This window comes from Mercenaria mercenaria, chromosome 1 (assembly GCF_021730395.1).
Source record: "Mercenaria mercenaria strain notata chromosome 1, MADL_Memer_1, whole genome shotgun sequence".
In the NCBI taxonomy this organism is placed as follows: Eukaryota; Metazoa; Mollusca; class Bivalvia; order Venerida; family Veneridae; genus Mercenaria; species Mercenaria mercenaria.
Window position 1 is genome coordinate 40,510,841 of NC_069361.1, and position 13,139 is coordinate 40,523,979.

The 13,139-nt window shown below is 32.6% G+C and overlaps 1 protein-coding gene across 1 annotated transcript in view; it reads right to left on the reverse strand.

Moving 5' to 3' along the window:
• Positions 1–717: 717 nt before the first annotated feature.
• Positions 718–13,139, reverse strand: part of LOC123523216 (uncharacterized) — a 197,073-nt gene continuing 184,651 nt past the window's right edge. Inside the window, 12 exon segments of the mRNA XM_053541968.1 lie at positions 718–3,468; positions 3,883–3,978; positions 4,225–4,323; positions 4,481–4,567; positions 5,603–5,704; positions 5,943–6,014; positions 6,952–7,023; positions 8,205–8,235; positions 8,642–8,951; positions 9,187–9,391; positions 9,814–9,996; positions 10,876–11,086. Coding sequence (XP_053397943.1) covers positions 3,457–3,468; positions 3,883–3,978; positions 4,225–4,323; positions 4,481–4,567; positions 5,603–5,704; positions 5,943–6,014; positions 6,952–7,023; positions 8,205–8,235; positions 8,642–8,951; positions 9,187–9,391; positions 9,814–9,996; positions 10,876–11,086 — 1,480 coding nt within the window. The 3' untranslated portion in view covers positions 718–3,456.

Genomic DNA, 13,139 nt, shown 5'->3' on the forward strand with positions numbered 1-13,139 from the left:
CATTTTTGTCATTTCGTATCCCTTGACGATTTCAAATATGGTCATTTCGTACGTGTTCTGTAAGATACGTTTTACATAAAAAAACATGAAACTTTTACTTTAAAAACTAAATTTTGTTTCGCTTTAAAGTGCAAAATGCATGCAGGTTTCGTTTGACTAATGCGGCCGTGTATCTTTTTTAAACATACTTCTTGTTACAGTATATCCCTGTATATTAATTATGTCTATTGCCTTATGTTGAGACTGCAAATGCTTTTTCCCCCATTTAAATCTACATTTACAACATTCTGTTGAGATCAGTCCTGGATTAATTATGTACATTTTAAATAAATTTCTATAATAAATTGCTGTAATAAATTATCCTCAGACGTCACATTTGTCCCTTTCTTTGTCATGGTATTCTTCAGCTGTAATTATTGATTTATTTTCCATGTTGAATATTTCATTGGTACGTCTTTCCACCGCTTTTGGCGAGAACACTTTATATGGGAAAGATTGCAATGGCCTTCTCTTAAAATCAACACATGCAGTAGATAATTGCAAAATAGATACTGCCTCGAATACACTGAATCACTCTCGTATTTTTATTTACAATATTACAAACGGATAAAAATACTTCATATACTCCAAAATATTTTAGTTTTAATAACATGCATGCATACTAGAATATGCAAGACAATAAATATAACGCAAGATGTTAATACAGTATCAACTCTCATGATTTCATAGTCACCAACATACTCGTACAACATCTAAATAAAATTAAAATAGAAAAGGAATGTACAATTATTCATTTAATCAAACGCATTTTTATCTAGTACTCGTTTAACTAAGTGTAACCAAGCAGCTTTATATATTATGAATACTTTAATTTGAATTGCCATAAAGTATTAGGTTGGTGACTAAAACAAATAATACATGTCAAGACGGTATAATATTTATTATTCAATACTCCTTACACATTATTCAACGTAGGTTAAAATTAAAAAAAACATGCATTTGATAAAAAAAGTCTTATTACATATTTCAACCGTAAAGCAGATAAAATGTGTAACGTAAACATTATTTATCAAAATTACTTTAACGCAGACAGCAATGCCTTGACATCTAATATCGTGTTTACTTTAATTTGAATAACCACACGTAATTTTCTTGGTAGAGAGAATTGATCCTTGGATATGAATCATTTCCATTTGAGATAGATAATGGTTTCTTTTATTTAATATTGTAAAACGTAGAAACGTTTTATTTGTAAAAGTGTCATAACAATATGCATCGCAATATCATTTTTTATAACTTGTGACTCTCTTTTAAATATATTTGAACACGACAAAGTGTTTAAAGAAAATAAAAGATGGTTCTGCTTTATTTTATTCCGATTCTAACATGTATTTCATGTAAACAAGTGAACGAAATAAGGAAGCACCAAATATGGTAAATCAACTTTATAATACCATTTCGATTCTGAAATTTCTGAAATTTCTTTGAAATGAAACAGTAGCACTCTTTATCGGCACATGCATGGCGCCAAATAATAAGTCTACGTTATGTCATTAATGAAAATATACATAGTTTATTTCACATTAAAATTGTCATTGCGTATATTTAAACACTCATTTTGGCTATTAATATGTATATATATATGAATGACATTTCCAAGATAAAATAGGCATAAAAATTGTGGAAAATTGTCATATATCGCTCAATCGTGTGAAGTCGTTACGTCAGAAACGTGCTAAGAACAACTCAGTAATGGATACTCTGGATCAATTGAAGCCTAACATATCTCTTTAGCGTCAAGTTTTTATATTGAAAATGGTGCCGATCTGCACAATGCGTTGAAACGACAGAACACAAGGTTCGGAGAAATAAATAAAACAATGTTATGCGTTAAATTTACTTTGTGCTTTAATAGTAGAAAAACAGCATGCAGATATCTAAGTCATGATATGAAATCATTTATACGTATAACAGTACAATGCCACTGTCTCCTGAAATTAAAGATACTAAATAAATGTATCATATTGTTTGCTATAGTAGAGTATGCGAGCATTACATCAAACTTTCTACAAAGATAATATTAATATTGACTTTAAGGATATACAAAAGTTTACATCACTGGAAACCTTTTTTAATACTCTTTAATTGACTTCGTAGCCTAGTTATGGACTTATGGTGAAAGAAAACAAACAAACAAAAAACATCAAACTCAAAATATGTAAACCAGTTTATATAATACGTAAAGGAGTACGATCTAATGGATAAAAATACATGTTTGCATATTATGCGAGCAGCAAGTTAAACTGACTATGCACAGCAGTGAATAATATAAAGTAATTTAGAAAACTCAATATTTATATAATGTATACATACTGACGCAATCTACATTCATAGTTTAGTCTTTTTGAAATAAATGACGATATATTGTAATACATTTTGTAATATATGTTTACATTCTCAAATATTCATGCAATGCGAATGGGAAATTATAAATGACTAGCCTAAAGGAAATTGAAGAAATACACCACAATCATGATACTAGTATGAACTGTTTGTAAAGCAAAATGATGCAAGTGCCTAATGGGATGTAAAATAAGACTAACATTTATTGTTTATAATATGTAGGCAACACTTAAAACTTTCATACAAAGTATGAAGATATGGTTAACTGAAAGTAGTTTTTAAAAGCTCAGTTTTTACATCGCACAGTCTGCAATAAGCTAAGCTTACACAAATAAAATATAATACATATACAAAGTTATCACTGTTGTATGATTTTTTATTTCTCTAAACGTTAATATTGAAGTCAAGCGTATAATAGTGATAAAAACATGAATTTTCTGTTTATTATGTCTGTTATAATTATGGAAGATCATTATTTACATTTAAAGCCACCGAAAACAAGAACAATGCCTCATACACATTGATGATATCCGTCCCTCTTTTCAAAGTACCATTTCACAATATTCACAAAGCAATTCGAGCACTTAGTGTGTTCAACCCACAATTCATGATACTTTCGACAGAGTTGTGTTTTATTCACCCATCGTCTATTTCTTGAGAGAAGCAACTTATCATTCTTTATTCTTAAATGTCTTATGCTCGCAGATACATTCGTATTAAATAATTAAAAATGACCATAGGCGTCTTGCGGTAAATAATAGCTTAACTTTTAGATGAGAGAGATATTATTTACTTCGCTATTCATTTTTTATTGTTTTAGATGGCACCTAAATCACTTTCCATGAATACGAAGATCGTTCCGGAAATGTTCGAAATTTCTGATAGAATTGTTTATGACAGTAAGAAATAAACTTATACCGTGAAATGAATAATACAGAAATATGCTACATTTGTATAACTATCATCACTATTTCTGAACATTTCTTTATTAAATTATATAGTTAATATTTTCATTAATGACTTTGTTGACATTTTTCCTCAGCACTGACTCTTCTAAATTGAAATCTGAAAGGAAAAGCGGTATAAAATCATGTACATGCTTTACAGAGTGACTACTATTAAACATTTGAAGATACAGACATATGTTATTATCATATAATCAAGATATTTAAGTCATAAAATATTACTTTGGTATTAGTTTCAATTCTATTCACCATATAGTTATTGATCATGTATTTAACGATGCATAGTGAAACAAACACTGTATATGTTAGTAAACTCCGAGGCTTCAATCGATATCTTCTTCTTTTTGCACATACTATTTAATTTGTATTGAGTTTAAGAAGACTGTCCCAAAGAAAAAGGAACGTGTAGTCTCACGAACGATAGTTATGTTATCACACACACACACACACGCTCGCGAGCATACACTACGGCATACTAAACACCATTTACAGTAATACATTAAGATTTGTTTACCTCTGGAAAAACATGAATATTGGCTTCAATGTCTTTTGTGTTTTCAATGTCTGCCTGTTCATTTACGGGTTTGTTCCTATTGTACTCGTGGTCACACTTAAATAATCAAAACTGCGGTATATAAAAGTACTTACTGAAGTTTTTGTCCTTAACATAGCTGATATTGCTAAGTAAAGATTCGCGATGACAATATAGTTATTTATTTTACTATTGAACTCTATTGTAAAAAATGTATTATGAGATTGTGAGGATTATTTGACAAAAGTGCATAACAATAAGACTTTGAGGCACTATAACGTAAGCAATTTTTTTTTTTGAAACTTTAATTAATCAATACACTACCCTTGTTTCTTCTGCTCTTTCCTCAACTTTTCGTTTATCCATTCTGGCAGTGCCCGAGAAAAGCTTGAATTCAGAACGATATTTCCATGGTGTATGGTCCTTTAAGAAAAAGAATACTAAAATATTAAAAGCACTTTTAATTACTGAACATATTCACTCTATGATATGTGATATAGCGTTTAGTAATCGTTATATGATTCAGAAATAGTTGATTTTAAATCAATATGATTCGATGCGTTGAGTAACTTAAACTTACCGGTACGACGGCTCGTTTGCGGAATTTCGTAATCAGGTGCGGCGATGGATGGTTATTCAAGTCCTCCTCTGAAATGTCATACCTATTCTGAAATGAAAAAACGGCATTTCTCCAGTTTAACATCTTTTAAATATTCATGAATGTATGATATTTGTGATATGAAAAGACTATTGCATAATAACTAAACCCTAGTTACATAGCTTTGCTTCCAGTACAACTAATGGCACTGTTAAAATGTACAACGTAAGCTATGCATGGATTATTGTGCAAAAATGTTGATCCATGTCAGAGTTATTAATGTCGCTGCATTCGAGTTCCTGACCAACCAACGTGGGTCCAAAACCCCGCTTGGAATGTAGAATGTGTTATGATCTGAGACCGTTCTGCTGGCATACGGAAGGTCGGCCTGACCATGCCCGAAACGAAACCCGGAGGCGCATCTGCTGTGATCCTGCACTCTCGGATGCTAGAAACTCGCCATATGAACTTAACTGCGTCAGCGTGAATATAAACCCAACAACAGGTAAACAGAGCAAAATTAAAAATATACATAAAAAATTGAATACCGTGCAGCAGTGGTTAAACTGACTTTAGAACTGATTAATTTGAATTACGCCAGTGCGGTTGTAATAAATGTGTTCTGGATATTAATTGGGTATTCACCAATGTTTGTAATCAGCTACAACACCACATAATTAAGATTATTAGATTCAATAGGGTTATTATAATAGAAGCTTGGTATAAGATACTGCATTCGACAGGATTTTGCCTGACCCTTTTCTTTATAAACCTATGTGTGTGTTGTTTTGTTATCGAACGAAAGCTTCAATGTTTATCGGCTGTGTGTAGTTTTTGTGCCTGTTTATAGAATTCTGTCAGGTCAAGCATATTCAAAGAAAATAATACGTCAACATACACTTCAAAAGGTACAATACGGATTTTTTCCTGTTCGTATTTCTTGTGAAATACAAGTCGTATTGTAATAGAATTTATATAGGTATATAAAAAAGTCTATTTTTATTGATACATCAATAATAGATGCTGAATAAGAAAAGCCTAAATAAACTGTTGAATAAATTCCACAGCTAACACAAAATGCTAACAAAATACCAAAGTTAATACCTCTAATTCGTGTTTTCTCTGTTCAATTTCGGCTGCAAGTTGAGACCTATTAAATCTTGGTGCTGGATGTACAAAATCATCGTCTTCTGAATCCTCCTCGGCCTTCAATAGATAACTTTAATGTTTTGTATCTAAAGAATGAACAATAGTAAACATTCAATAATGTAATTGTTTAGTCATTTCCCACTAACATTCAACAATAAAATCGTTTAGTAGGTTGCTTGATATTATACTTAATACCGAACAATTTCGTGCGGTAGCATCTCGACCTTCCAAGGGTAAAGTCGAAATACGACAAGCCATTTACGAGGATATAATTAGTTTTCAAAACTGTACTTACTTTGTGTACATCGACACTGATATTTTCGGTAACCACGGGGACTGTCGGTAAAGTACTTTCTTTTCCAGTATCCTGTTATAGAAGAATCGGTTGATCATTTTAAAACATGTTACTGCAATAAGACAGTGGCTAACTGCACAGAATGAGTATTATGTATTCAAGATAATCATGTTAGATATTATATATTAAAGAAAGGGGGGGGGGAAGTTGCAGGGGAAAGTAGAACAAGGATGAATATACAAAGGGAATGCCACGTTCGTTAATCACAGTTACACTTCAACGTAAACCACAATAGCGCAGACATTCATGTACCAAAGATAAACACACAACCACACCCAACTAACTAACATGAAAAACAGACAAGTAAGATACAAAAAACACAGTAGGGCAGCGCTTTAGACTCACAAGCACACAAACCCTATAAGCAGGAAAAAACAATCGTGTACCGCCTTAGGATTCCGGCAGCCAAAACAAAAGGCAGTCACGGAAACTAACTCAAAGTAAAGGGGGAAGGGATGCTAAAAGGAGAGCAAATGCAAGTGGAAAGGAGGGGGAGGGGCGATAGGGGGAGTGAGGAGGAGGAAAAAACGCTTACAACAAACAAAACAACATACGCAACAGACAGAAAACTGGTTGAAAATAGGGCCACCGCCTTGGAACGTTCAATAACCTATATAAAGGAAACTTGGGATTTAAACGCTTTTAGGGCATGCCAACCTCGCAATTGGGGCGTTGAAATCTTCATTTGAGGACGTCTTCTGAATCCTCCTCGGCCTTCAATAGATAACTTTAATGTTTTGTATATAAAGAATGAACAATAGTAAACATTCAATAATGTAGTTTAGTCATTTCCCACTAACATTCAACAATAAAATCGTTTAGTAGGTTGCTTGATATTATACTTAATACCGAACAATTTCGTGCGGTAACATCTCGACCTTCCAAGGGTAAAGTCGAAATACGACAAGCCATTTACGAGGATATAATTAGTTTTCAAAACTGTACTTACTTTGTGTACATCGACACTGATATTTTCAGTAACCACGGGGACTGTCGGTAAAGTACTTTCTTTTCCAGTATCCTGTTATAGAAGAATCGGTTGATCATTTTAAAACATGTTACTGCAATAAGACAGTGGCTAACTGCACAAAATGAGTATTATGTATTCAAGATAATCATGTTGGGTATTATATATTAAAGAGGGGGGGGGGGAAGTTGCAGGGGAAAGTAGAACAAGGATGAATATACAAAGGGAATGCCACGTTCGTTAATCACAGTTACACTTCAACGTAAACCACAATAGCGCAGACATTCATGTACCAAAGATAAACACACAACCACACCCAACTAACTAACATAAAAAACAGACAAGTAAGATACAAAAAACACAGTAGGGCAGCGCTTTAGACTCACAAGCACACAAACCCTATAAGCAGGAAAAAACAATCGTGTACCGCCTTAGGATTCCGGCAGCCAAAACAAAAGGCAGTCACGAAAACTAACTCAAAGTAAAGGGGGAAGGGGTGCTAAAAGGAGAGCAAATGCAAGGGGAAAGGAGGGGGGAGGGGCGATAGGGGGAGTGAGGAGGAGGAAAAAACGCTTACAACAAACAAAACAACATACGCAACAGACAGAAAACTGGTTGAAAATAGGGCCACCGCCTTGGAACGGTCAGTAACCTATATAAAGGAAACTTGGGATTTAAACGCTTTTAGGGCATGCCAACCTCGCAATTGGGGCGTTGAAATCTTCATTTGAGGACGCCATCCAGCTGGCTTACGGAAGGTCGGTAGTTCTACCCGTGGCCACCTGATGACATAATGTACGGTGGGGCACATGATGTCTCCCTCCACAATTAAAGTAGGAAACTCCGCCATATGACTTAAATTATGTCGTGTGACCGTTAACACGGAACAAAAACCAAACTAAAAACAGTTGTAACAAAATGTCATAAACATGCTAGAAGTATAGAAGTTTTTTATATAAAAAAATAAAAACGAACAATGTTTATCAATGACGATCTTTCTTGACATAACTAACAAGAATCATGTTCCTTCTATAACTCATGCAATTACCCATAAGTAAAAACAGAGATTTGGTACAAGAATTGCATGAAATCAGTGGTTTTGTAAACATGATATTTGATTATTTGTGTTTATTTGAACTTAAAATTATCCATACGGAAAAATCCATATAACTTTAAATGTTGTTATGTCATTTTCTAATTTAGTTTCAAGCAATATATCTGTAGCTTATACATACCAAAGGAAACGGTGCTACCTTCTTCTGTGATCTAAAAATGAAATAATAATTTAGTTAATAATATAATATAAATAATAATTTAGTTATCAAAATTTTATTGACAAAACATTGCAAAATATATTTCTTGGAGAAAAGACAACAGTGTATAGCTTTTTGGCATTAAAGTATCTTATATTTCTAAAGATCTCGGTAAGCACATTTCTTACTTGGTAACTGATATTCCTTCTATGAAACTATCCTTACACATATTTTAGACAACGCTTAAAGGAAATGTTTACATAATTATTATTAAACAAAAGAAAGTCATTAAATTAATTAGTCAGCTAATATCTATAAAATTTTAAAAAGACGACTGAAGTAATTTGTCCGGTATTATTAAACTAGCAAACTAAGTTTTTGAGTAAGCCACACAAAAGTTTGTCTGTTTGAATACTCACTTCAGCTTCCGAACAATGAACACTGCCAAAACAACAATGAGGACAAGGATTACAACTGTAACAATGACTGAAAACTCCCACACATCCAGTGAAAGTTTACAGATAATGTCAGTAGTTTTGCAATAGCACTCATAACCTCCTAATGTATTCTGACAGACTTTCCATGCTTCACAGAATCCTAGTGCACATTCGTCCACATCATGCTCACAGTAAGACCCTTTCCAAGATTCTGGACACTCACAGGTATAGTATAAGTCAAAGCTTTCTGCCCTTCTTGTATCATTGCAAGAATATTCAAGAGGATTTAAACCTAAAAAGGAAAAGATGATTGTCATAACTGCAGCTCGAAATTAAAATGCTGTGTTAAGTATATTAAGAATTGGCATCATTGATAACAGTTAACGTAAATAAACAATTCCTTTTTGTCCTCTCGAAAATTAAAATTGATCCTGTACTGTGACAGTTCATATTATGTAAAGTTACTAATTAGGAAGTGCATCGGAAAGTACGCTGCCTTTAAACAGGTCTTTAAAAATTGAACCTACTCTTGCATATTCCGTGTTGGCATTTATTTTCCATTACTACAAGTGTGATAGTAACAACATCAGAAAATGTCCCAGTCTCATCCTGTGCAACAGGTTTAACTGTTTCTAAGCCAACAAAAGAAGTATTTTCTTTGGAATAGTTGATTAAAACGCCTTTCCATTCTATGCTTGTTGGGTTGTCTACAAGGTGTTCCGGAATCAAGCACTGCAACATATTGTAAAATTAATTTTTTCCAAAATAACAACTGAAAATAGATTTACCTTATTCATAAAGAAAAGTCATACCTGTGATGCTCATGAAATTGCACACTATAACCTTTTGAATATATATTTCAAAAATGCTTTACAAACATTAATGAATATTTAATGCAAGCTTTTACATTTTAAACATCAATGTAATTGTTTTCCAAAAGAACGTCATTATATGACTGATACTTTACTGTTGCGCATAAGTGTTAAACTGTAGGAAACAAAACAAACGGTGTAACAAGCAAGGACCTGATAAAACTGACCTCGTATCACTGCTTAAGTGTCCCTATTTCTCAAAGGCATAATTTGTTACAAAACTGATGTAATTTTACAAACCCTTAAAAGAATTAGGATAAATGTCATGGAACGCATAAATACCTTTTCATGTTTACATGACAGTTTATTCATCATTTCGCCATAACTGACATCTTGCACAAGGAATGAGTTTGATGTGTTACTTGTATGTGATATCAAGGTTAGGGTCTGAGGTCCATCAATGTCGTAAGATATCACAGCTGCAGCTATTTCGGATATAGGTTGACCGTCTTGTTCTCTAAATATCTATAAAAGTAACACAATAAAAATTTTGTATAAAATTTAGTGTATGTATTCGAAAATGGCAGTAATCATTACATAAAATCAACAAAGTCGAAAACCTTTTTTTTGTAATTCTCGATGCATGACATTTGTCACATGTGCATGTGGAGCTGGCAGTATAGTTTAGATAAATTTATTTCGGATACAGAAATACGATCGTCGATATCCGTACAAGTATCAACAACTAATAAATTAACATAGATGTTCAATTATAAAAATGTTTGGGTGTATACGTTTGATAAAACTGTAGTTCACAGGTTTAAACGATATTACATTCGATAACAAATTTCAAATTATGTAGTTGCAAGGTATGGATTCTATATGTACATAAAATATTACACGAGTTCCACTTATACATGTGACAAAAGTCAAGCGTCGAGTATCACAAAATAAATTAGTATATTTGATCAGATATAACGAATAATGATGAATAATGATAAATGTATATCAAATGTATATTCAAAGAAGCTGCACGAAGGAAACGTGCCATAAATGGATGTTACATGTTTGCCTTTCATGAGTGCACTAAGTACTGTGGTGTGATGGACAGTGTATCTTGAGAAAAGGTATATTCGTTGGCGAAAACTTGTTTACATACCACGTGTCTTAATTGTAGTTTACCAAAAAATCTCTGTTAGTTATTTGTTTCCTTATTATGTTTCTTAAGCTAGTAAGTACTTTACTATCGCTTCAAAAGTTACATAATTTAATAAAAGAAGAATTAATAAGATGCAAACACAACAATACATTCATTTTGGTACCATGCACACGGTAAATCTTGTTGCAAAATTATAACTTACACAATCGTTCTGTTGACTGAGGAATAGATAAAATGTTACTTACGAAAATGATTTCCGTAGGATCATCCGGTAACATGCTCCTACCGTTTGGTGATAGCACATTTATACTAGGAGGGTCATTGACAGCAATAACGTCAATATATAAGGAATACTTCGCGCGAGCTGGTAATATTTCTTCGAATGTAGGCTTATCCTCAAGGTAAAACTCAATCGTGGATGTTCCATAGCAGTCTTGGCACAATGAAACCGTCAAACTATAACAAGATAACGTTTCATAATAATATTAAGGTAGCAGATATACTATTGCACTGCGCATGTCCAAACAGCGATATTTACACACCAATATTTTCTTGAATTCAAGAGGTCTCGATCAAGACGCACTACTTAACTGTTAATCGGTCATTATGTGAGACAAAATTTAATTTCATTTGGTAGGGATCCCAGACTATGTGACACTGGTTTGTTTGATCTAGATCTATGTACTCGCGGACTTGGTACTCGTAAATTTGTTTTTTTATTGTTAAGGGTAAGGATTCATTCAAGAGTTGGTGATGCAAATATTTCTTGTTGTGGTGTATTTTTTTGTTAATTAAACAAGATACTACTTCGCTCTGCAAAACAACATGTATGTGATGTGTAGGCTCGAAATTATGCTGAAAAGACATTATTTAAATAAATATGATTTGATTTTCTTTTTATATTAGTGCAACTATTTAAAACAATTAAATTCTAATTATTATCACATTTTAAAAACATGTTAGTACATACATGTGGTACATGTCATAAATGTATGTATTTTGTAGCAGAGTCAATCTAATATTATGTACAGATATGTCGTACGTAGTAAACTTTGCACGCTTGCTGCAAACAGCCAATAACACCATTTGTTTTCAAAATAGTGATGCGTAATAGTAGTGAAATATTTGTTAGACACTGAAAGAGTCTAGATAGTGAAGCTGTTATGGCAATCTGTCATTTCTGTCCGATTACATTTTCCCCGAATAGGATTCTGTTACGGATATTATTGCTCGAATGCGCCACATTTGCGAAATGCCGAAATAACAGCCTGATAAAAAATTCAAAATCAAAACACCTTAAATGGGGTTAATCAGATTTTGGCCAAGTAATGTAACAGTAGCAAATTAACAGAAACGCTTATTCGTGTTCACTGTGTGCTTAACATATTTAAGAGTTTCACTGAAAGTATTTTCAAAGTTCACTGGCCTACGTTTTACTCAACATAGACAGAATTAATTTAAAATTATCGTTAGTAAAATTTTGATAAAGGAATATTATGAATATATTAAGGATTACTGTTTCATACATTTATTTGTCAAAGATTTGCGCTGAAAAATTTCATTAAATAAGTCAAGCCGAAATTTATTAGAAATGTAAGCTTTTAAACTTATAATAACCTCCCTTTACCTATCTTGTTTGCGCAACCAAGATGGGAAGAAAATAAATGAATGGTTTGAACCTATACTTCTTGTATCTTTATTCAGGTTGCTGGAATATCTCAATATCTGTCAAACGTAAATGATTATCTAAATGTTTTTATTTAAATGAAAAGATTTACTCCGGGTTTTGAAAAGGTACATATTAAAGGTAGATAATTTCATAAAATAATAAAAAAAAAAACAAACAGTGATATTAGGGATCAAACACTATGTGACGGGGCATTTTGTGTCTTTCATCAATTCTAAACAAATTATATGATGAATGAAAACTGTCATAAACTTTTGATTACATGTGACTGACCTTTTACAAGCTAACATTAACAGTTCAATTGCATGTCGTTAGATAAAGCTATTTGCATGTACTGCATACATATTCCCATGAATCCGGTATTATTTCGGTTTCCCCACTTGATATTTTGTGTCATATAGCCACAGTGCATTTCTTAGTCAAACATATTAACTAAAAGGTAGTTTTACACGTTTGAAACAGATATTGTTCATCAAAATAGAATGTTATAAAACCAGACTTTATCAAAGCAGAAGTACAGCTTTATTTAGTCAATAGAAAAAGAGTGTCGTATGCTTGATTTTTTGTTAGTACGATCAATTTGAAAATATATGTTCTCAGGTTATTTTCAAAAATGAACTTCTGTGGGAAAATTGCACTTTTGATGACATTTTCGCGTATAGAAAATTTCCACAGTGTAGATTTTAATGAAACGTTTCATAATTGTAGATGTACCTTATTGAAATCATACAGTCAAAACAATTGTAAAGATCCGTGTGCTCAATTTTTCACAATTCGCCAAATATCAAGTGGAGTATTTACATTGCCGCTTATTTTGTATTA